The following is a 22911-nucleotide window of genomic DNA, read 5'->3' on the forward strand; positions in this document are numbered from 1 at the left end:
CAGGCCTGGGGTTGTGTTTGTCCTGAGAGCAGGAGGGACTGTTCCAGTTGGAAAGGGACCAACTGGCTCAGGTCACGTGTGTGCACATCACACACAGCATGTGACACGGAGAGAGGGGCACGCAGGCAGCCCTCCGGGGCACCCACGGCAGGCAGGCCTGTTGGGAGGCCGGGAACAGCTGGGGGCCTCAGCTGTGCCCACTCAGGGCCCACAGGCCTCCCAGAGGGCTCCTCCCTCCTACCCACCCAGGAATGGCATCTGCCCGTGTGCCTGCGGTAGCAGTGTCACCAAGAACAACTGGTACCGCCCTCACCAAGGGGCTGAATGATTCATGCCCACAGCCCCACTGCTGCCCAGGTGTCAGGGCTCCCTTACGTGGAACATCTCCCCTTCCCCATCCGGAGGGGCCCACAAAGTGAAGCTGGGTTCTGGCACCCCAGCCGGTGAGCCCGCACTCTGCTCCCGTCCCTGCTCAGGCGCACCCCACCCAGCAGGAGAGGGACAGTTCTGTGCATCTTGTGGCCTCACCACTGGCCACAGCTGGGGGCACTGGTGGACTCTCCCTCCTTGGAGTATGAGGGGACCCTGAGATAGAGGCCATTAGCCGTGGGGAGGCGAGTTGGGCTGAGTTCACCATCTGGGCACAGCCATGGTGCGCTATGTGCAGGAAAAAGGCTGATGGAGCAGAGAACCCACTGAACAGAGGGGATAAAAAACCTCAAACTACAAGAGAGGCAGAGCAGGTGAGGTGGCAGCCCAGAGGGAGATGGTGGAAGGGGGGCTGGATCCCAGCGGCCTGGCCACCACCCCTGACAAGTGGCGACAATGGCAGCTCTCTACCCCCCTGTGGCAGAGCTCAAGCTGCCGGCCTGGGTAGTGGGCCACCTCCAGGTGGGTGGGCTGGTCACCGAAAGGACATGGGAGTCTGGGGAGCTGGGCCTGTAACACCATCAGGCCTGAGGACTCGGGCTTCGGGGGAGGCAGCAGCTCAGTAAACCCCACAGCTGCCTGCTGCCCAGTGTCCGCTGGCCGGGTGGACCCCAGTCTGTAGATGCGGAGATCTGTCCCCTGGAGCACGTGGCCCAGCAGGACTCAGGAGAGCCGCGGGGCCCTGAAGTCGGAGCCAGGCTGAGTGAAAAGCACAGGACAAGCCTCGCGACACAGGCTCGGCCCAACAGACACGGGGCCTTGAGCAAGTCACTTCAGTTCTACGTCCCAAAGGGCCTTACCTGCAAAATGGGGAGCTGGACCCCCTCACACAATGTAACTACTCCTCCCTACAAACCTCCACGGAGGCTTCTGCAGCACCAGGCTCTATGCTGGGCCTGGCTGGGGAGGCCCAGTGACACGGGGGCAGGATGCCCGGATGAGCACGCACGGAATCCCTAAGGAGGGAGAGACCCCACAGGACAAGGTGGCTCTTAATTAAGGCTCCACTGTATGGTGCTGGCCTGGGGCCATGGGAGCTCCCCAGGAGCAGGCAACCTTCTGGCTGGGGTTGTCCAAGGAGGCCTCGTGGCTGGGGGCGGGCAGGAGGCACCAAGGGAAGGGTAGGTGAGCAACAGCATCTTGCCTCCTTGTTAATATCCCTACTGCTGGTGCAGCTGGTCTCCCACACTGTCTTTAGGCATCATTATGCCCCATTCAAACAGGAGCGAGCTTTTTTATAAACCACCAAGTACGAATTATAAACAGAATTCAGAAACCTCCTGCACTCCACGTGTGTACACTCTTCTCACGGCCATGTCCTTCCTCAGCAAATGCCAGCTTCTACCTCCGGCAGCCCAGGTACAGAGGGTGCCAGGAACAAAGCTCGGCAATTACTGGCAAACAGGGAAAATTCCTCTCCAGTTTATACATATCATATCCCGGATTAACAAAGCTCACCCTCCTTTAGCTTTAAAAAGTGACAACGTACATCCTTAGCTTGTCCAACTTGTGGTCCCCTCTGACCCCAGGTTAGTAGCTGTCCTTGGCCAGTACTTGCAGCCTTGCCCACATAGTTTAAAATGGTCTTCAGGTGTGGTGTCAGCATCTGTCTCAAATCAAACCCACAAGGCTTCCATGGACCCTTTTCTTACATGGCCGACACCATTTTGATTTCTCTTACCTACCACAAAACAGTTTTTTGCATGTGGAGTCATGGGATTATGAACAAAAAGAAGTATCATCAATTCTCTTAAATGTGATAATATACAATATGATACCATACAGTATTAATAGATTTATACATGGGTGCTCTAACTAGCGAGCAAAAGGGAAAAAGTCACATCAAAAATCAACAAAAAACCCCAATATGTATGTATTTCAAATATAAAATATATATTAAAAATATATATACATAATGCACAATTCCTGTTCATCTAAGACAGCAGGGGGAATCCTAAAGCCCTTGAAAATATGGCTTTGCCACCTTTGTTCTGAAGTATGATAATCCCACCTAAATCCAGAGTCAGCACCATGTCCATGGGTAAATTTTCCATGCAGAGAGCAGGACGGCCTAGCAGCTTAGAACACAAGCTCTGGGGCCAGGCTTCCTGGGCTCAAACCCTGGCGTGGCTATTTACTGTGTGACCTTGGGCAAGTCACTTCACTTTGCTGTGCCTCCGTTCCCTCTTCTGTAAAATGAGGATAACGGGCGTGTGTCTCACAGGGTTGCGGGGAGGACTGAATGAGATAAAGACACAATGAATGCTCAGAACGGTGCCTGAATAAACATAAACTACTATTATTATTATTGGTTGTGATTTTAGATCTATAGTTAATCTTCCAGAATTTTTTTAAGTCTCAGCCTCACGCATGTGGTGAGTGCCATCTGAATAGAGCCCCTGTCGCCTAAGGCTACATGAGCTCACTGACAAATTAGGAGGTGGCATCAAAGACCCTCCTGGAATCCAGAGAGGGGCCACCACTGTCTGCCTTTTGTCTCTGGCCTGACCCTTCGTCTCAGATAAGGAGCAACTCTACACAAGGACAGCGGGGTCTCCCTGTGCAGTCAGCTGCGCCAGGTCGGTCAACATCTCTGTCCCGTGGTCTGGGACACACATACGTGTAACCACCCACCCACCCTGTCACAATACTCACCTCTACTGTGGGTAATACACTCGGATATTTTCTATGCTATTCTGTGATTGTCTATTTCTTTTTTGAAAAAGTTCTATTTCACAGTCCACTAATGGGTCTCAACCTACAGTGTGAAAAGTAAATGGCTGATTGATCCACCCAGCGCCTGCCCATCTACAACCACCCAGCCGTCTAGTACCTCACCTGCCCTTTCCAATCTCCATATACTTCCTCCTGTGGCCTCCAAAGTTAACAGCTAATGGCTCTGGAGTTGTGCTGCTGCTTCTGCAAGATTTGCTCGGGTTACAGCACTGGGACCTCCTTGCTCACCAAAATACTTCCAGGGTGAGGGGTTTCCAAAACTTTCAACCATTCTCCTCCTACACCGCTTTTTAATACCTCCTTTCCTGTGGAGGCCATGTAACTTTGTCACAAAACCCACGTGGAGATCCTTTCTCTCTTCCTCCCTTGCAATTCTAGAGCAGCTGGGTGCCCACCTGGCGTGTCATAGCACGGCAGCCACTTGATGGAATGGGTGTCTTACAGCTTAGGTTCTGAGGCACAGGGTGCTTAGGGGACCTATCCAAGGTCACCCGGCTGGTAAGTGAGAAAACTGAATTTCCAACCCAGGTCTTCTGAGTCTACGTTTGGATCTTTCTGAGCTGCCTGATTCATGGCTGCCCTCTGTGGGTCTTCATTTTTCTCCTCTCTGTCCCTTTGGGAAAAGGACGCATCGAAGGATGTAATGTTTTGACGCTTTGCTTTTGCTTTCTGTAAGTACGGAAAGCATTCCCACACCTTTCCAAGTTCCTGCATCTCTCCAGTTCTCCTCATTTGGTCCCCACACAGATAGGCTCCTGGCCTGTACACTCTGCTCCGGCTCAGGCTGCCCGGTTCATCTTGCAGTGGGCCAAAGAGCTTGTACCCTTGGAATCGTCACCTTTTCTTCCCTCCCTGGGAACCAGAGAAAGGTCATTTCTGAGCCCCCAGAGCTCTGCTTAAACAGCACCTCCAGTTTCTCCTTAGTTGCTTCCCATAGGATCCAGGACCTGTTGTTATCTGCTCTATTGAAAATGCACTTTTTTCTTCCTGGAAGGAACAGGTACTCTTCCTAATTTCCACAAGCTCGTGGCAGGAGAGCTGGCATTCTTTCTGGCCTCCTGAACACTTAATCCATCTTCCTGGCCCTCCCCATCCCTGAATCTCAAAAATGAAGGCAAAACCACAAAGGCACATCCTTCCTGAGAGTCGGCTACAGGGATGGCTGCCATTTACCAGGTACCTCCCACATGCTAAATAAGAGGGACACTGCTCAGCTCTGATAGTCAGAGCCACCCTGTAACAGTGGATGTGACTGTTTCCAGGTTACTGATGAGGCACAGAGAGGGTAACTGACTCACCCAAAGTCACACAGCTAGGAATCTGAACCCTATCCTCTCAGCCTCCAAAGCCTGCACTCCTTCCACCATCCCATCCCACCCCCTTAGGGGAAGAGGCCGAGGGACAGCACCGCAGACCTTTCCAAAGATGAGCATGGCCTGCTTTTCCATTCCACAACCTCCTCTCCTTCTGTGTGTGACACACAGGCACACCCCCATCTCCTGTCCTCCTAGAAAGGTTTTAACTTTTTTAATTAAATGAATTTGAACTAATTGTGTTTGGAGGGATGTGAAAAAATATTTACAGCTCCCTTTTCTCCTGCCCCAAATAACTGGCTGGGGACCCCGGCAAGATGCTGGTCATGCTGAGGCAGGGGGCTGCCCCACTGCTGTCACTGGGTCAGAGCCTGGGACGCCCTCCCCCACTGAGGCAAGCCTCAGGCTAAGCAGCGGGGCCAGTGCTCTCAAACCCAGGGCAGCCGGCATGGGACAATGCCGGCACCTCTGCCCAGGCCCCTCCTCACCTGCCCTCACCCAGGGGCAACCTTGATCTCAGACCCAGACCCAGTCTGGAGCATCCTACGCTGGCTCTGGGCATAAGGACAGGACGCGGGGACAGCAGGTGCTCCACCTCTGGGCACACGGCCACCTGGTCCGCTTTCACCCAGCACAACTCGTTTTTCCAGTGTCCCAGTTTCAGCCTCCCTTCCTGCAACCCGGGCCAAACTGTTTATCCCCAGATCTCGGGCCCCAGCTCATGGGGCTTGGCTGGGCAATGGCCGGGCCTGCTGGGGGCTGAGGTGAGCCAGGACAGCTGTGAAGGCAGGAGGCGGAGGTGGCATCGGTCGCCTTGCAGGATCTGTGCCCCGTTATAAAGCACCAGCACCCCTCTGCCCTCCCGTCAGACCCATTCTTCCTGCTCTCGGCCCTGAGGACAGAGAGTGCTGGGCTGCCCCTCTCCTGGCCGCCTAGGAGAACAGGCTGCCCTGGGCCACCTACAGCCTGCTCTCAGCCCAGCACCAACCCAGGGAGCCAGGGAGAACCGTGAGCCAGATGTAGACCTCCCACACCTGTCCCTCGTGGACTGCTGAAGCAGGTGTTATTCTGTATTTCTGAACACCTACTATGTGCAGGGTTCTTTGTGGGAGAGAAGGGCTGAGGGTGTGAGAAACAGTAAGTGAAGAAGCTCCCCGTTTAGATAGAAAGGCAAGTACCAAACAAGGCAGAATTCCTTGACAAGTGACTGTGCTCACTGGCAAGTAGGATTCATCCAGTAAGCACTAGGCATTAACTCTGGGCTAGGGTTTCAAGAAAGAAGAGAGCGAGTTCCTGCCTTCAAGAAACACACACGCAGCAAAAAATGCAATGCCTTGTGCTAAGTGTCCAAGGCAGGTAGGGAGGCACAGGAGGTTTTGTTCAGGGCAGGGAAGGCTGCCTGGAGCCCAGCCCCAGCCCTCCAGCAGGACCACGCTCTAGCCTGTACCCGAGTTGAACCCTGGCTCAAACCAGCCCCCAAACCCAAATAAACTTCTCCGCTGAGGTTAAACAACTCACCCTCCTCCCCGATTCTGAGGTCCAGTCTGCATGTTTAAGTTTCCTTTTGGGCTTTTCTATTTATGTTGTCATTGATTACTTTGCTCCTAACTCATCTGTTTTCAATTTGGACTGATTGGATCCTAATTTTATTACCATGTAATCTGAATGCACATAATCACTGTAATTATGCTGCTGAGGGAAACAGCTCCTCCGCTGCGGAAAGACCTACATTTAGGGTTTCCCAGCAAGGGCGGCCATTGGCTGGGTGGACCCACAGCCAACTCAGAGCTGGCAGCCCTTGGGAGCACAGAAGCCCTCCCCGCCCCGCTCCTGGCAAGGCGGGTATTTGGGCTTCATCCCAGGGATGCACTTGAGGCCCCTTTCAGGAGCCCTGGGAACACACAGGGGTGTGAGCCACGGGTCAGCGAGCCCACCCTCCGGCTCACGCCACCACCCACTGCTGCAATGCGCTCAGACTGGGTCCCCACTCTGCCGGCACCCACATCTCAACGGCACCCTACCCTCTGGGGTGTAAGCGCTAATAGTCTCCCTAAAAACACTTGGGGGACGAGTTTCCCCACTAATCATGCGGCTGAGGAAAGCAAGCTGTGATGGAAGGGCCCGCCGCTGGCCCACCTCGGAGCCCAGTCCATGGCCTCCTCCTCCTGGAAGCCTCCCTGACCTGTCCAGCCCTCTCCATACTTTATGCCATTTACGCCACATATGAGGAGCAGTGAAACTCTTACCCACCTCATCCCGAAGCCTCTTCCAAATGCCTAGAGCCTATTATAGATCAGTCTTATAGAAAAACATCATAAAGCCTGGGGCCAAAGCCAGGCTCTTCCCTCCCCCATCATCCACAGTCGTTTGGGGCCAAGGCAGGGCCATGTGCGCATATCATACATGGGGACCTGAGGACCAGGGAACAGAGGGAAAGGCGCTGCTTCCTCCCCCCTCCACCAATCGTGCGAGGGAGTCAGTCCCTGCGGCACAGGGGGGATGAGGCCCGCTGGGCCGTGAGGCAGGGACCCCTCGGAGAGGGTCCTCAGGATACCTGGCGGAGTCTCCCTCCCCAGGACTGGAGGAGCTGGAGAGGCTGCTAATTCTGAAGTGCCTGCTGTAGGCACCTGGAGCCTGGCCCCTTTGCCTTGGAACAAGCTGGGCACCCGACAGCGAGGGTAGGCTGGGGTGTCACGACATCAGGAAGGGGAGGACCATGTATGGGAGAAGCTCCCCCTTTGGGAGACGCTGGGCCAGTGAAGGAACGGGGCTTATTTAGCCTGAAGAGAGGAGATGTGGGTGGGGCTGACAGCCAACACATGGGAGAGATGCTGCACTGTTCTATGTCACTCAAGAGGGTGGAAATAGGACCTCCCCTGACATCAGGAGGCTGATGTGGACCTGAGGAAGCCAGGAATGTAGGCAAGGGAGCTCCCAGCGAGAGGAGACAGCCGTGCAGAGGCCCTGCTGCTAGACCCCCCAGGCTGGGAGCAGCAGCTGGGAGCCTGGCGGAGGGAGCACCAAGGCGAGGCCTGGGGCTCTGGGTTCCTGGCCCAGGGCTCTTTGCTCACTCCCCCTGCTGACCTCCTCGAGGTAAAGTGCTGCTGGCCAGAGGGCACACGTTGAGCTCATCTTTAGTTCAGCTGCCTCAGCAGAGCGGTAAGCAGGGAGCTGAGCACAAGGCAGGGACCAGGGGGCTGGAGCCCAGAGGAAGGAGGGGACTGACAGAGAGGCCACCTTCCCATTGGCCAGGAGCTGGTTCTGACTCCAAATGGTGCGTTGGCCCAGGTAACTCCAAGGTCCTGCCCACTGCCCCTGCTGCTGGGCAGGCGGGGGGCACCCCAACTTTTGACTCCACATTTGGCTCCCTGGAGACATTCAAGGCTGAACCACAAACCTGACACCATCCTGAGTTGGGGATGGAGGCTGGAGTTTTCTCAGAAGCCATGCTCCACCCCCGTCTCCCCTCCAGGCCTGCCCGCCTCGAAGCTCCCCACGCTCCCCCACCCCTTACACACACAGCGAGGTGCCCACACGATCACCTGGCGCCCACCTGCCACCATCCTCCCACAGGAAGCCGCCAGGACCTGGGCCCTGAGCCCGTAGCTCACTCACCCAGTGCAGGGACCCTATGCAGAGCTTGGCGGCCATCAGGGGCACCGTGGGGTCCGAGGGCCGCAGCTTCACGCACTCCCGCAGCAGCGACACGGCATAGGATGACTGCAGGAGAAAGGGTGGGCAACACAGTCACTCGCAGCCCTGGGCTGTGGCAGACTGGGTGCCTCATGCCCACAGTGGGGGCAGCTCCCAAACAGCCAGCCCCGGCTCTGCACCCTGTTCCTCCCAAGCCAGGAAGAGGCCCAGCGGGAGGAGCCCAGGCGGTGGTGGCAGGCAAGTCCCCCTCCCCGGGTCTCAGTTTCCTCATCTGGAGAATGAAGGCTGTGACCCTTGCCCAGAAGTGATGTGATAAGAGCTAAGGTGAGAACAGAGGGAAGCTCTTCAAAATGAATTCAAATGTGAACCACAGAAATTTTAGAGGTAGAAGGAATTCTCTCAGACCCCTGAGTTCAACACCCTCAGTTTATAGGTGGCAAGATGAGGATAAGCCCACATGGGGACTGGAGGCAGGACCAGTGGTGGGGAGTGCGGGGAACATAAAGGCCGGCAGAGAAGCAGCAGGAGAGAAGCCGTGGGGATGGGGCCACACTAGACGTGCTGAGGATGGCTAAGTGCGGAAGGTCTGCAAAACCCAGCTCACAGGCCAAATCTGGCCCTCTGCCTGCTTTTGTTAATAAAGTTTTATTGGAACTTGGCCACGTCCATTCATGTGGATATTGCCTATGGCTGCTTTTGTGACGCAAAGGCAGAGTGGAGTAGTTCCCAGACAGACTGTTTGGCCCGCAAAGTCAAAAATGTTTACTCTCTGACACTTTACAGAAAGTGTGCTGACCCCTGTTCTAACTGCTTTATAAATATGAAGTCATTTGCTTTTCACAGCTCTATGAGGTAGGTAGCTATGTCCCTATTTACAGATGAGGAAACTGAAATGCAGAGAACTTAAATAGTGTGTTTGAAGCCACACTGCCCCTAAGTGGCTGAGCTGGGGTTTGAGCAGTCTGGCTCTAAGCTTGTAACCACTGCCCTATGCTGCCTCTGTGGTGACTACCTTGGCCAGAGAGGAGGCCTCTCTCTCCCTGCTCTACACACACACACACACACACACACACACACACACACGCGCGCGCGCGCGCGCGCGAGTGTAACTACAATTCCCACAAGCTGGGCCCTGCAGTGGGCCTAGCTCCCTGCCGTTAGTTAGCTCTCATCCTCCCCAGGCCCCGCTGGGGAAATGGGGGATCTAGAGGACTCTCCTGTCCACAGCACAGTGTGGAGACTGGCTGATGGAGACCTGGGGCCCCACTGGTCTGTGTCCACTCCGGACCCCTGCCTTTCTCTAGCTCCCTTTCCCTTCCCCCCTGAGAAAGGAGAGCTTTTCTCAGCCCCAAGCATGGGGCTGGGGGATGTGGGGTCACTGCATGGAGGGGGAAGAGACCATGGCTCTTGCCTGTCAGGTGCCCACAGAAAGGCTGGGGAGAGACGACAAAGTCCCCACCACACTGCTCTCTCATGAAAGAAGAGGCTATGAGACCAAGAGGGTGTTAGCATATGACCGGCTGGGAGGCTGCGGGGGAGGGAGGTGCCTGGGCTGGGGCGAGGGAGGCCGGTGAGGGACTCTGCAAGAGCTACCAGGCCATCCCCCTCTCCGGAGACCCCCTCCCGTGAAGGTCGCTCCCAGCTCCCTCAGCACGGCCCCCTCTGCCCACACACTCCAGCAGGCCTGCCCCCTCCCTGGCTGCTGACCTCTGCATCCCTGAAACACAGCCTTCTCTAACCCTGACCCTCCATGTCCCACCCCTACCCAGACCACAAAACACTGCTATTTAAGGAGCCATCTGAGGACTCCACAGTCGGAGCTGCAGGCTCTTTTTTTGTCATTCTGGTTACCTAGCAACGCAGCCACTGTGATTGCCGAGGAGACCGAGAAGAGTGACCTAAATCATGCCGTGGGACTCCTCCTCTCTTCCTGCAGGTGGAGGTGCCAGATATATTGATATCCACTCAGCCTCACCTTCTGCGCACAATCGCAGGTGCAGAACCTTGATTCCCACCTTAGGCTCTTGACAAAGGCGAGGTCTGGCCACGCTTCCGAGGGCTGCCTGAGCCAACCCGGCAGACTGATCCAGTGCGCGGGGTTCCTGAGGGGCGGGGGGTGGAGAGTGCGCTTCCAGAACAATCTCCTGCTGCACTGAATGCAGGGGCGGGTGTAACCCAGCCTGTGGGGCCTCACGCATGAGGAGCTCACTGATCACCCCAACCTCCTGCCTGGAAGGCCATTCTCGTATCCACCTTGCTGGTCTGGGCACCAGCTCCCCGGATCTTGGGGTGTGCCAGGGGTATGCCAGGCTGCATCTGGACCTCTCTGAGCCTGGCTCTTCTCAGTAAGGAGGTTGAAGACCCTGTAACGTGACACCTTTTCCTGAGACTGGGGGGGCTTCCAGGAGCACCCTCAGAAATTAAAGATAACTTCTGAGCACAGTGCACTCTTCTCAGGAGGGGTCACCACTTTCCTCAGCATCTCAAAGGGGTCCATGACCCACAGAAGGGTGAGAACCTGGCCCTGGGCCTCTTGGACCATACTCACTATTACAAGACTAGAGGCTCCTTCTCTGTTCCCTGGAGGTGGGAAGAAGCTGTCGCAACCCACTGCAAGCTGTCTGCCCAGGCTCCGCACGAGCTCCAGCACCTCGCCACCCCGAGGGCCTCACCCTGTCTGTGTTCTGAACTCTGAGCCTCGACGAGACTCTGCGGAGTGCAGAGCCAGGGTACGTCATGTCATGACTTCAGGATGTTTGGGGAGGTGGCCCGTGTGATGGGGGAAGGGGAAGAGGTTTGGGGAGACAAATGCCTGGCAAGGGAAGTGGGGTGCAGAGAAGGCTCCCACTTGATTCTCGGCTTCACCTCTCCGGGCCCTTCCCACCCGTCAGGCTGCAGCACCTGCCCTTCTTGCCCTTTCCTGCCAGGACCTGGCCACCCTCCATTCATGGAGGAGCGGCTGGCAAGGCCGGGAGGGCCCTCCTCAGAGATGGCTGCGGGGCTAGAAATGGCAGGTGGCGCGGTCGGGGCGGGACGGGGGGCAGGGAGGAATCCCCTCAGCCCCACAAATGGGCTCCGGGTGTTACAGCTCTTGGAACCATCTGCGAGCTCATGCCTCCTCACTTCCTGCCTTCGTAGCATCCTCGGCCCCAACACCCTCAGCGCCCAGCTCCGGAAAGGTTTTCCTTTCATGTCACTGCTGAGAATAGCGGCTTACGTAAGTGTGATTCTCATGGGAGGGAAAACCAGTGGGTGCTGGGGCAGAGCTTGGCGGGTGGAGAGCAAACGCAGCTCTGGAAACTGGAATAAGGTCAGCCCCGCGCTGAGCAGGGTTCCTCCTGACCACCCCCGGCCACGTCCTCCTCTCCTCGAAGCGCTCCCTCCACACTCCCTCAGGGGAGGGGGGGGCCCCTGCTCCCTCCTAGGTGAGTTCAGGATGTCCTATCCTGATGCCACGCTCCCTCCTGGGCAGGAAGAGAGCTGCGGCCCCAATGGAACAACGTTCCCCTCGCCTGGAACCCATGTCCATGCCTGCCTCAGGCAGTCACACCAACCAACTCACAGGCGGAAACGCTACGATGCCCCAGGCGTGCACATATACTCGGAGAAAAGCATCCGGAGACACACCTGCCTACCTGGCACGGTCGTAACTCACAGGCAGGCACCAGATTCACACAGGGGTCTGTGTGGGACCCTTCATGCCCCTCATTCCCTGGAGATTAAAATCAGCTGCTGGACGATATTTCTGAATCACTGCCCCGCCCTCCGCCCACCTCTGGGAAGGACTAGAGGAGAGCAGACCACCTCCCCCGCCAAGGGTGAGTGTACAACCCCCAGCGCACCCTGGGTCTTACCTTCCCACAAGCCACCATGGAGAGGGCCACTTGGTACCAAAGGTGAAATTCTCCAAATGCAAACTTCATGGCTCGCTCCAGGCACTGGGGAGAGGGAGATGGTCAGTACTTCCCCTCCAGGGATCCTTCCCACACCAGCCCACCCCATACCCTTCCAGGGGAATCTCTGCCCAAGTCGCTTCCCGCAGGAGGTCGCCAGAGCTCACACTTGGTTCCTGTCGGAAAACTCCAGGGGTAACCTGTCTCTGCCACTTGCATGCTGTGTGACCTTGTGCAAGTCTCTCACCCTCTCTGGCCCTCGGTTCCCACCTCCATATCATGTGAACACCTCACAAGGGCGATGGTGAAAACCAAATGAGATTGGTTAAAGTGCTTTCAAAATGTAAACATCAAATAAAAATAATAACAGCTGACAATTCTTCTTACTATTGTGCCTGGCACCATACTCAGCTTTCTACGTGTATTAACTCATTTACTCTTCCCAACAACCCAGTGAAGTGGGTTCTCTAATTACCCCCCACTTCACAGACGAAGAAGCGGAAGCTCAGTAAACGACTTGCCACAGTCATAGGGCCAGTCAGTGGCAGACGTACTGACTCTAAAGCCCGTGCATAAAACGCTGCCCAAATGTACACGCTTCCTTCTGCTCTCCTCTACGACCACCGAGAAAAACCGTCTGTTCCCTGGCCACTCTGATCCTGGGCCATTCCAAGTCAGACGCTGCCTCCGAGATCTGACCGTCATCATCAGAAGTGGTTCCAGGTGACAGAGGCAGAAGCCAGCATTCGAGGCCAGGATTCACTGTGTGGCCGTGGTCAGGCAGGTGGGGGACAGAGGTGAGGGGTACAGGACCACACAGCAGGTACTTTCAGAGCTTGGTGGCCTGGGTCCCCCCATGCTGGCTCAACTGCACTCCCTGCACCATCCTGGGCAGAAACCCACCTCTCTGGGCCTCGCCTTCCTCACTGGTGAATTTGAGAGACCGCTTATCCCCCCACGTTAAAGAAGGTATCTTCTGGAAGCACCTCGCACGGTGCCTCGGTGTGAGTAAGGGCTCAGCAGGCGTGACCGCCCCTCCTCTCGGGAGCCCTCCCAAACACGTGCAAAGAGAAGGCCACCTGTACAAGGGGCCGAGGGCCCCCATGCCACCCTTGATCCCAGCCTGGATCTGAAAGCTCAAAGAAGTGTGCAAGCCATTCGCACTGTGGGGAGGGGGCAGGAGAGAGCGGCAGCTCTGTGCTCCTGGTCCCCACATCCTGGAGAGGGACCACCCTCTGGGCCCAGCCCATGGAGCACTGCCCCGGCAGTGTCTGCCCAGTACAGTGGGCGTGCTCCAGGCTCCCGACCACACCCAGCTCAGAACCCTGCCAGGACAGGTAGTCACAGAACACCACCATCACCTCTGGGGGAAACTGAGGGGTGCGTAACTTTCCTCCTGTGCTTCTCTATACAACACCATACGTTCTTTCACAAGAAAAAACACATGAAAATATCTGTAAAACTGGGCTTCCCTGGTGGCGCAGTGGTTGAGAGTCTGCCTGCCGATGCAGGGGACACGGGTTCGTGCCCCGGTCCGGGATCCCACATGGGGCGGAGCGGCTGGGCCCGTGAGCCATGGCCGCTGAGCCTGCGCGTCCGGAGCCTGTGCTCCGCAACGGGAGAGGCCACAGCAGTGAAAGGCCCGCGTACCGCAAAAAAAAAAAAAAAAAAAAAAAAAAAATCTGTAAAACAAACAAACAAAAACCACCCTGCCAGTGAAGGGCAGCCCTCTCGGCACTGGAAATAAGACAGTCCCCAGCTGGGTCTCCCAAGAACAGAGCTGTACCCCTTGGTGGAGGCAGGGGAGGGGCAGCGGAGGAGGCTGTACCTCGGAGAGCATGACGTACTGGCCCCTCCTGCCCAGCGTGATGCTCAGGAGGTCGTAGATGGCCGCAGCGTTCCGCAGGCTCACTGCCCGGTCCTCCTCCTGCTCCGGTGCCCGGCTCAGCACCACATCCCGAGTAGCCTGTGGGGAGACACGGTTTAGGAAAGAGCAAGGACAGAAAATGAGCAGGTGCCTGTCCCCACAGGGCCCCTGCCTCTGAGGCCCAGTGACCGTCGCCCTTTCGCCGCTGACCCAGGCCACACTCCTAGAACCAGCCAGAGCCTTTCCCCACCCCCCAGGAGAGCAAACCTGGGGTGAGAGCAAACCCTCCACCCACAGCCCGGGCTGGGGTGAGACGGCAGTCTCCACCAGTTTCCCCACCCCCCAGAGAGCAAACCCTCCACCCACAGCCCGGGCTGGGGTGAGACGGCAGTCCTGAGGGCCCATGCTCCTGAACTTCAGTGTTTTATTCTGCAAACAGTCAAATCTACAGAAAAGCCACAAGAACAGTACCACAGCAGTAAACCCAATTGTTAACACTGAGCACACTGGCTTTGTCTCTCTAATAATAATAATAGTAGTAGTAATAGTAGTAGTAGTAGTAGTCAGTTAAGGCAACTTGGCCCTTCACCCCTAAAGAAAAGAGGACAGTCTTTCTATAACCACAACAGAAATGCCAAATTCAGGAAGTGGAACACCGTTATTCCTATTCTCTAATACCAGCTTATATCCAGATTTCGCCGCCTATCCCATTGATGGCCTTTCTGGTAAAGTCATCATGCCAGGATCCAACCCAGGATTGGTGCCATGTCTCTCGTGCCCCCTTTAATGGGAAGAGTCCTGCAGCCCTTGCCTGGCTCCAGGATACTGGCATTATTGAGGATACAGGCCAGCTGTTCTGGGGGACAGCTCCTTGTGTGTGTGTAACCGTCCACTCACAGAAGGAGCTTCAGATAGCATCTGGGACTGACTAGATCAGATGGGCGGCTCTGCAGCTTGACTCACAGGACGGGCGTTTGGGCTGTGGCCCCTCTGTGCCCTCTTCTCTTCCTCTGCAGGCCCCCCAAGTCCCTCTGATAAGGAACCTCATACCTCCTTCCTATCACACCTGCGTCCAGCCCAGACCTATCCCTGACTCCTTCTGACTACGGAACCCTCCTCTCTGTCCCTCCTCAAAACCCGGGGTCTCTGTGCTGGGCATGTGGCACTTAGGAGTCCAGTAGCTCAGAGCTGCCTGGGCGGGGCGGGGTTTGCTGCTCAGAGAGGGGAGGGGCGAGGGGAAACATGCTTTAGGAGTGGGCGATTCTGTACGATCTGAAGGGGGGAACTCTATCACCCCATCAGGGTGAAATCTCCCCATCAGGAACCGGGGACCCTTGTTCTGTGGCCTGTGGTCCCACCCTCTCTTGTACACTCACATCCTGGGGACAGCACTCAGGCTCGAGAGTAGCTAAACAGGAGTCACGGGGATCCCCCGCAGGGTGGGGACCAGGCTGGGGATGCTCTGGGCCCCCCATGTCTCCTACACACAGACACACACACACTGAGGGCTGTGCCTGAGCTGAAGCGAAGCTGGGTTCTGGCCAGACGCCCCCACTGGCTGCTCCCAGCATCCTCCCCTCTCCTGCCTCTTCTCCCCTCTGCCAAAGGGGTCTCTTCCCAGCATCCCCCTCCGTCTGTAGAAGAGGCTGAACCCCCTTCCATGAGTTGGGACTCGCCCTCCTCTACTTCCCCACAAAGGACTGCAGATCCAAGAACTTGGCCTTTTTGACAGAATAAAAGGGACCTGCTGACTCCTAAAACCCAGATCCCCACTGGTCAGGTTCAAACAATGCTTCAACAGGTGGTCCTCACAACCTTCTTCCGGGCAGGACTACTATCCCCTCCTCCTGGTCAGGGGCTGAGGCTCCCCAGGGTGATGACTGCAGAGGCAGAAGCCCAACGGCCTTTGGACTGTAGGCTCTGGACGTGTCCTACCGTGCAGGCCTGAAGCACATTCCCACAGAGGCTTCTGGAAGCCAAAATACCTGTAAGACCCAAGGACGTGACTCACCCGGGGGGGCATTTCAGTAAGGCAGGCCAGGGGCCAGGGGTCCTGATGGCTGCCCTTCTAGGTACAATAGGCAAGGGCTGCCCACCGCCCTGACGGGCGTGGACCTGCCCCAGGAAAGGGTGCCGGGGATGCCAGGATATCCCCAGAAAGGCTGAGCACCAGTGCCAGCCTGGTAAACAAGAGCTGACGGTCAGGTGCCAAAGGGTTAAGGGAGAGGAATGGAGAGGGAAAGGGCCAGAGAAATCCCCCTCCTTCCTGGTGATATCCACCCACACAGGCAGCAACAGGAAGAGAGAAGAGATTCTAAGGAGAGCCACGGCAGGAACTATTATAGTGAGAAGCACAAAACTCGCTCTGCGCCTGGCCGTGGACCTCCCCACTCCTCCACCTCCAGCAACGCCCCAGCTCTCGCCGCCCTGGGTGGGCCCCGGAGAGGCGGCCCCCACCAGGCAGCAATGGGGGTGGGGTCGGGGCAGGAGGTCAGGGAATGAGAGGATGGGAGACACGGTCCCTGCACTCAGGGAGGGGCTCTGGAAACGGGACGCAGCCGCAGTACACAACGAACACAGTGAGCGGATCTGACCTAGAACTCTGGTGGGAGAGAGAGGTCCTGATGGAAGGCTGCCTGCAGGACACATCCAGGATCCGGGACCCACCCATGCAGACTAGTCTCATGCAGGGGATGGTGAGCAGTGAGCTCTGGTCACCCTATCTGTGCGCAGCCCCTGCCAGGTCCCACCTCCCAACTCCCCCACTTTCTGTGGCTGCCATGAGACGCTGCCCACCTGGCCAGCTTCTCTCCACTAGCTCCCAAGTCCTTCCCTGCAGCTCCCTCTCCTAACCGAGCCCCATCTTTGTTCCATCTGTCAATGTGGATGCCTTTTGGCTCCTCAAACTCAATTCAAGGATCCCTTCCTTCTGCCACTGTCCCCGACTTATCTCAGCAGGCAAGGCTGCCCACCCCCCCATCCTCTCCCAACCCTGGGAACACACCCGGGCCCCTGCACACCCCACTGGCTCATGGGTTTTCGGGGCAGGGATGCATCTCGCTCATCTCGAGCCTCCCAGCCCCAGCACAGGCCTGCACACAGCACTCTCAAGTGACATTAGAAAGAGAAGGATCTCTGGGCCTGGTGTGGAAACTTCCTCCTGTTGCCCTAGACCTTGACCTTTAAGAGAACAGCGTCTCTGAATGTGTGTGCCTGGTGGGAGGGAGGCATGAATTTCCAGCTCTGGGCAAGCATTAGGTCGGCAGGACAGGAACAGAAGAGGGGCTCACAGCAGCATCTCCTCTGCCTGGGGACCGCCCCCCAACACACAGACAGTGGGGAAGGCATCTTCTCGGGGGTCCTCAGGACTTGGCATTTGTGCCAAGAGGAAAGCGTGGGTCCCCAAAGGAAAGCCAAAAGCAGAAGTTTGCCGAGTGGTTGCTGTGGCTTCGGGGCAGGGCTGCAGTGAAATGCTCCAGTGCGTGCAGGGCAGCTGGGCAGCATGTGTACGTAACCATGCAACAGGGTGGGGTGGGGAGAACTGGGGCAGAAAAAAAAGAAGCCTCGGGGGGGCTGGCAACAGGGTAGGAATTCACGTGCAGCTCAGGGGCCACAGAAGGCCTCAGTGCACAGGGCCTCAGACCCTCGGGGGGCTTCAAGTCCCCACCCAGGGCATCCCAGGTGTCCCATTCCCTCCTCTGCTGCACTCACCTCCCTCAGGCCACACAGTGCTCCCAGCTCCACCAGCAGCCTGCCTTTAACTAGTCCCAGTCACACTCTTTCCCTTCCACCATTTAAATGTCCTCACACATACCCCAATAAAGATGTTAAAAAAAAAAAAAAAAAAGTCCTCACATGGAAATCCTCCAGATCAGATGCAGTGACAGACATGAATTGTGCAGAAACTAAATGGTCTTCTCAACACCATACTCTTTACTGGTTTGGGGATAATGGCAGGCTATTTTCCTCTGTTTTCCCCTGCAAAACCCCCAGGTCCCCCACCTCTGGGGGTGCCCTGCTCTTATTTAATCCATGCATTTAATCCCAGGCAGGGCTCAGCAGCTGTCCCTGAGACAAGCTCCTAGCCTTGGACCCTCTGCTGTCCTCCCAGGGGCAGTCTCCCCAGACTAAGGGACGCTCACCCCAGGCCTCCAGCAGGTCAGAAGAGGAAAAGCCAAAGAAACGTGGTCCTCCCCACCCCACCATCATCCAGTGTGACCCACTTGTGGTCTTTGGACACGTATCCATGAAGCAAATACGGGGCCACAAGGGCATCGCCATTCCCCGAGGTGGGGGCAGCCCACGTGACACCTCAGGCAAGATGGTTCTTGCTCAAACAGCCATCCCTCATGTGTGTGCCATGCATTTTAGGAACTGAATTATCACTGCCATGATCTCACAGTAACCCCACAGAGGGGCAGGATGAAACTGCTGATGCCCCCTTTGCAGGCAGGGAAACTGAGCCCCAGAGGGTGTACTAACGTGTGCGGGGTCTCCAGGAATTAAGGCTGAACCTCCGATAGCCAGTCCAGGATGGCTTCTGCTGCCCTGAGCACCTGCTGTCTTGTGGGCTCCGATAGCCAGCCCTGGTCCCCACCCTCTGCTGGCTGCAGGGCCACAGACAGCACTGACCTTCACTTCGCCCAGTCCTGTGTCTCCTTTGATCCTGGACACAAGCAGGGTAGGAGAAGGAAAGGAAACTAACTTGTAGAGCACTTTGTAAGTGGTATCTCATAATGCTGACAACAACATCTCCTGTTCTACTGTCCTATTTTACAGATGAGAAAACTGAGGCCCAGAGAGACCAGGGAGGCTCCTCGAGGCATACATATAGGAGGTTTAGGACCCAGATTAGAGCCTAGACATTCTGACTTCACCCCTGGCTCTTCCCCTGCCTCCAGGTGCTTCCAAGGAAGTGTCCACTAGCCCCGCCCATGCCATCAGAGGCCCTCAGATGTCTCTGCTTAGGGAAGCACCAAAGCAAAACACAGGCTGGACTTTCTCAGTCAGGCCTCAGGTGCTGCTTCTCTGCAGAGAACAAGCTCCTTGGACCACGTCAGCCCTGTTCTCAGGGACAACCTCTCTGCTGGCCAAGGACCCAGCCTCAGGGCCCACTGCTCACCTCCAGCAATCACCCCAGAAAGGAGTCTCCTGGTGCCAGTCTGCCTGGCCCCTGCCCCTCCTCCCTGGAGGATGCTGTCCCGTTCTGCTCGTGCTGTCACCCCCACTGGCAGCCATCATCACCACCGGCTCTCGAGCCGCCAGTCCACAGAGCCAAGGAATAACATGCTCTGTGCTGTGTCCCATCTACACGGCGGCCCCAGCCAGGCCCCCGCCAGCCCACGCTCCTGCGCATTGGGCTCCTACAGCAGAAATCTTCCTGCCAACGAGGGCGCGAGGCTCTCCCACCTCCACTGCTCCGAGGGTTCTGAGCTGGCAGCATTAACAGACCCTTTCCGCTTGCAGCCTGCAGCACAGCAGGGCCTCACGTCACAGCAAACCAGGCGCCAGAAGCTGAAACTATCTGTGCTCATCTGCTGAGACCCGAATGGAATCAAGCCCGAGAAGCGTTTTTGTTTTGTTTTGTTTTTTTAACCAAACAGTATATCCTCAAACCAATTTTTCTCCCAACCAGACCTGAATCTAAATGTTTTCTAAAATTAATGACTCAGAACCAGGTAGTCATCAGGATAAGACGAATACATGTTCAACACCCACAATGTACCAGGCAGCTTCGTGCTCATTTTCTTACTTCATCCACCCAATGCCTGCAAGAGAGACCTTATTAGCCCCATTTTACAGAAAACTGAGGATCAGGGCAGTAAGAGACTTGCCCAGGCTGCACAGGCTGTGAACGGCCAATTCAAGATGCAAGCCGCGGGGGCCTGATGTTGGGCACGGATGGCAGTTCGTTTGTTAACCTGCAGGATCCCAGGCCCCAGGGGCTTACCCCCCCCCACCCTCTCTCAACCCAAGCCTCTGTGTCCTTTCAGCTCCCCAAAGCCTGACACCGGAAGAAGCTTCTCCCCCAGCTGAACGGAACTGGGGCTCGAGGATTCAGTTTGCTCTAACACATATTTTTATGCCTTAGATCAAGATTTGAGAAATGGCAGAGTCCTGTACCTCCTGGTTACCCAACTGAGAAAATCAGGCTGATTTTGACACATGGTTCTTTCAACCACTAGTCAGAAAGAGAAAAACAAATACCGTATGCTAACACATATATATAGAATCTAAAAAAAAAAAAAAAAAAAAAAGTTTTTGAAGAACCTAGGGGCCGGACAGGACTAAAGACACAGATGTAGAGAATGGACTTGAGGACACGGGGAGGGGGAAGGGTAAGCTGGGACAAAGTGAGAGAATGGCATGGACATATATACACTACCAAACGTAAAACTGATAGCTAGTGGGAAGCAGCCGCATAGCACAGTGAGATGAGCTTGGTGCTTTGTGACCACCTAGAGGGGTGGGATAGGGAGGGTGGGAGGGAGACGCAAGAGGGAGGGCATATGGGGATGTATGTATACGTATAGCTGATACACTGTTATACAGCAGAAACTAACACACCATTGTGGAGCAATTATATTCCAATAAAGGTGTTAAAAAAAAAACAACTAGAATATGCATTTGAGGTTCAGCAGACTGAGATAATTCCTTCTGATCTGGGGACCAGGATTTCCTCCGTGTCCCCAGACACATACATGTTCCACTGGGTAGGAAGACGCCTGGGACGAGCGCTGTGATTTAACCATTCCTCATTCTACCCCCGGTGCTGGGCACAGCTCAGCACACTCTCGCTGCTCAAACGACTGGATGGTGGAGAGATGAGTAGGTGGGTGGGTGGATGGGCATTTTTAAGTGTCCTTTCGGTGCTGAAAACTCAAAACTGAGTTCAAAACACAAATCTCCTTTAGCCAGTTAGAACTCACGTCCCTTGCGCTTCTGTGAAAGCATCTGTAAGGTTTCTATTTACCTCTTGAAAGACGAGGGCTGCCCGATTCATTCCGATCACACTCAGCCCGAAACAAAAACCATACTTCAGGCACCAACCCCACACCCAGCCCCCAGGCAGCCTACTCCTCTGAGCTGCAAACCACAAAATAGGGGCGGACGTGCTCAGGAAACCTGCAACACCCTTTCCTGAAGCAGCTAGCTGTGGAGAAGTGGAGAGCTGTGATGATTACGCCTCCTGGGCTGCCTGTGCTGGAATAGCTGTTACTGCCGCATAAAGAATTCTGCAGGGATTAGGAGAACCCAAGGAGCAGCCAAGGCAGCTGCTGCTTCTAGAGGTTTCTCCCTATCATCTGGAGCCAAAGCCAGCCAGCACTAAAGGGAGATGAGGAAAACCCTGCTGGCACATGGAGGCCGGGCTGAGCCTCAGGGGTCGGCTGAAGGGTCAGGGCAGGAGCCTGGCGCCCACACCTGACGGAGAATGTGACCTGCAGGAAAGGAGGGCGTAAAATAAGGGCGAGTGAGAAGTCAGAGGCGGTCTGGTCACTCTGAGAAACCGCGCGGAGCCACAGCGGCCAGATCCGGATCCCAGGTGGAAAGCCCTCGATAGATGAGACACCAAAGCTACGTCCATCGCCAACATCCTCCCCCAAATACCTGAAGCTTCTAGATGTGTGACAGGCTGGGTGTGAGCAGGAGGAAACCAACCAGCCAGCCCTGGAAGACTGCCTCCTCCCAGCTACGGCACACTCGGCGTCTGAGCACTTCTGCTGCTCTGCAGGCCACAGGGAAGTCCCACGACACCCGCCTGGCCAGCCGGCCTGGATCCCCCGAGTGGCCAGTGGAGGCCAGCCGGCCACACACCCTCTTGAAAGAGCTGCTTAGAGGGAAACCACCTTGGCTCCAAGTATGGGTCACCTTTTAGTAAAAGGCCATTCTCTACTTTGAGATTTACGGGCAGCTTGAGGGTTTGGGGGGAATAACTTTAATGGAAAGGCATCTCAGCTCTGGTTCTGGGCACCCGGATCAAGCAATGGCCACAGAAAATACTTAGGGAGACAGAGCCCAGCCTCTATCCCTGCCAGGGATCAAAATGCTGACCATTCTCACACAGACAGCCAAGGCCTTCCCTGTTTACAAAGCCCTCCCCAAGCTCTGTCGCACTTGATCCTCAAAGTTACCCCCTTGAGCCTTTGACAGATGAGAAAACCAAGACTTAGAGCCGTCAGTGAATCACAGACGTGATCTGAATCATGGCTGCAAGGATTATTAGTATGTAACCTTGACCAAGACATGTACCTGTCCTGGACCTTACTTTTCTCACCTGTAAGATGGGAACATATTAGTATTAGACTGAATCATATGAAACTGTTATTTTTCAAACCGCTCAACACAGTCCCTACCTAGATGAGATAATCAGCTTGGAATCTGGCAGAGAAAGGACCTAAGAAACGTTCCCATTTTCACCTTTTTTACTTCCCACCTGTGGACAACACTGTAACCCTCAGCATAGGAAAGTGACAATAACGCCCTGTGTTTCCTGAGACAGGTGAGTTCTGTGCAGTCACACCTGATGGTGTAGGTGCTGAGATGGCTGAGGTGTGTGAAGGGGGCAGGGAGAGGATACTGGTCTATGGCTGAGGTTCCATAATTAAGAAATGGGGTTCAGTCTGTGAGAAGTACACTGTTCTCCCATGACAATCAGACCTGGCACTTGGTACCTCTACCTCCACGTTGGGCTAACCAGCTAGATGTCCCCACCCGGCAGCAACCACCTCACCTCCACACGAGCACGCACCGTGCAAACCTTTCAGGACCATGTCTCGGCCAGTTTGTCCTCGGGATCCAAATATCCACGCCCCTTCCCCGGCACTCTTGGATCCGAATGGACCCCGCCTGGCTGGGGAAGGATACACTCTCTCACCCCCGAGTCCAGTGTCCCTCTTCCTGTCTACTTGCTGGGGGACCTGCTCAGCCAGAGGCAACCCACTGACCAGAGTTCTCTAAACAAACCCTGGCATCACACAGTCCCAGGTTTCCAAAGGGACATTTGTTTTTTGCTATTTGG

At 55.8% G+C, this 22911-nt stretch overlaps 1 protein-coding gene across 3 annotated transcripts in view; it reads right to left on the minus strand.

The window, feature by feature from the left end:
- TTC7A (tetratricopeptide repeat domain 7A) overlaps positions 1-22911 on the minus strand; it is a 155924-nt gene that overhangs the window by 44552 nt on the left and 88461 nt on the right. For all 3 annotated transcript variants that reach the window (XM_060026674.1, XM_060026673.1, XM_060026675.1), the window contains 3 exons: positions 13854-13991; positions 11987-12070; positions 8094-8198 (listed from right to left, as the gene is read on the minus strand). In XM_060026674.1, coding sequence (XP_059882657.1) covers positions 8094-8198; positions 11987-12070; positions 13854-13991 — 327 coding nt within the window. The remainder of the gene's footprint in view (positions 1-8093; positions 8199-11986; positions 12071-13853; positions 13992-22911) is intronic.

The sequence above is a fragment of the Delphinus delphis genome, chromosome 12, assembly GCF_949987515.2.
Source record: "Delphinus delphis chromosome 12, mDelDel1.2, whole genome shotgun sequence".
In the NCBI taxonomy this organism is placed as follows: Eukaryota; Metazoa; Chordata; class Mammalia; order Artiodactyla; family Delphinidae; genus Delphinus; species Delphinus delphis.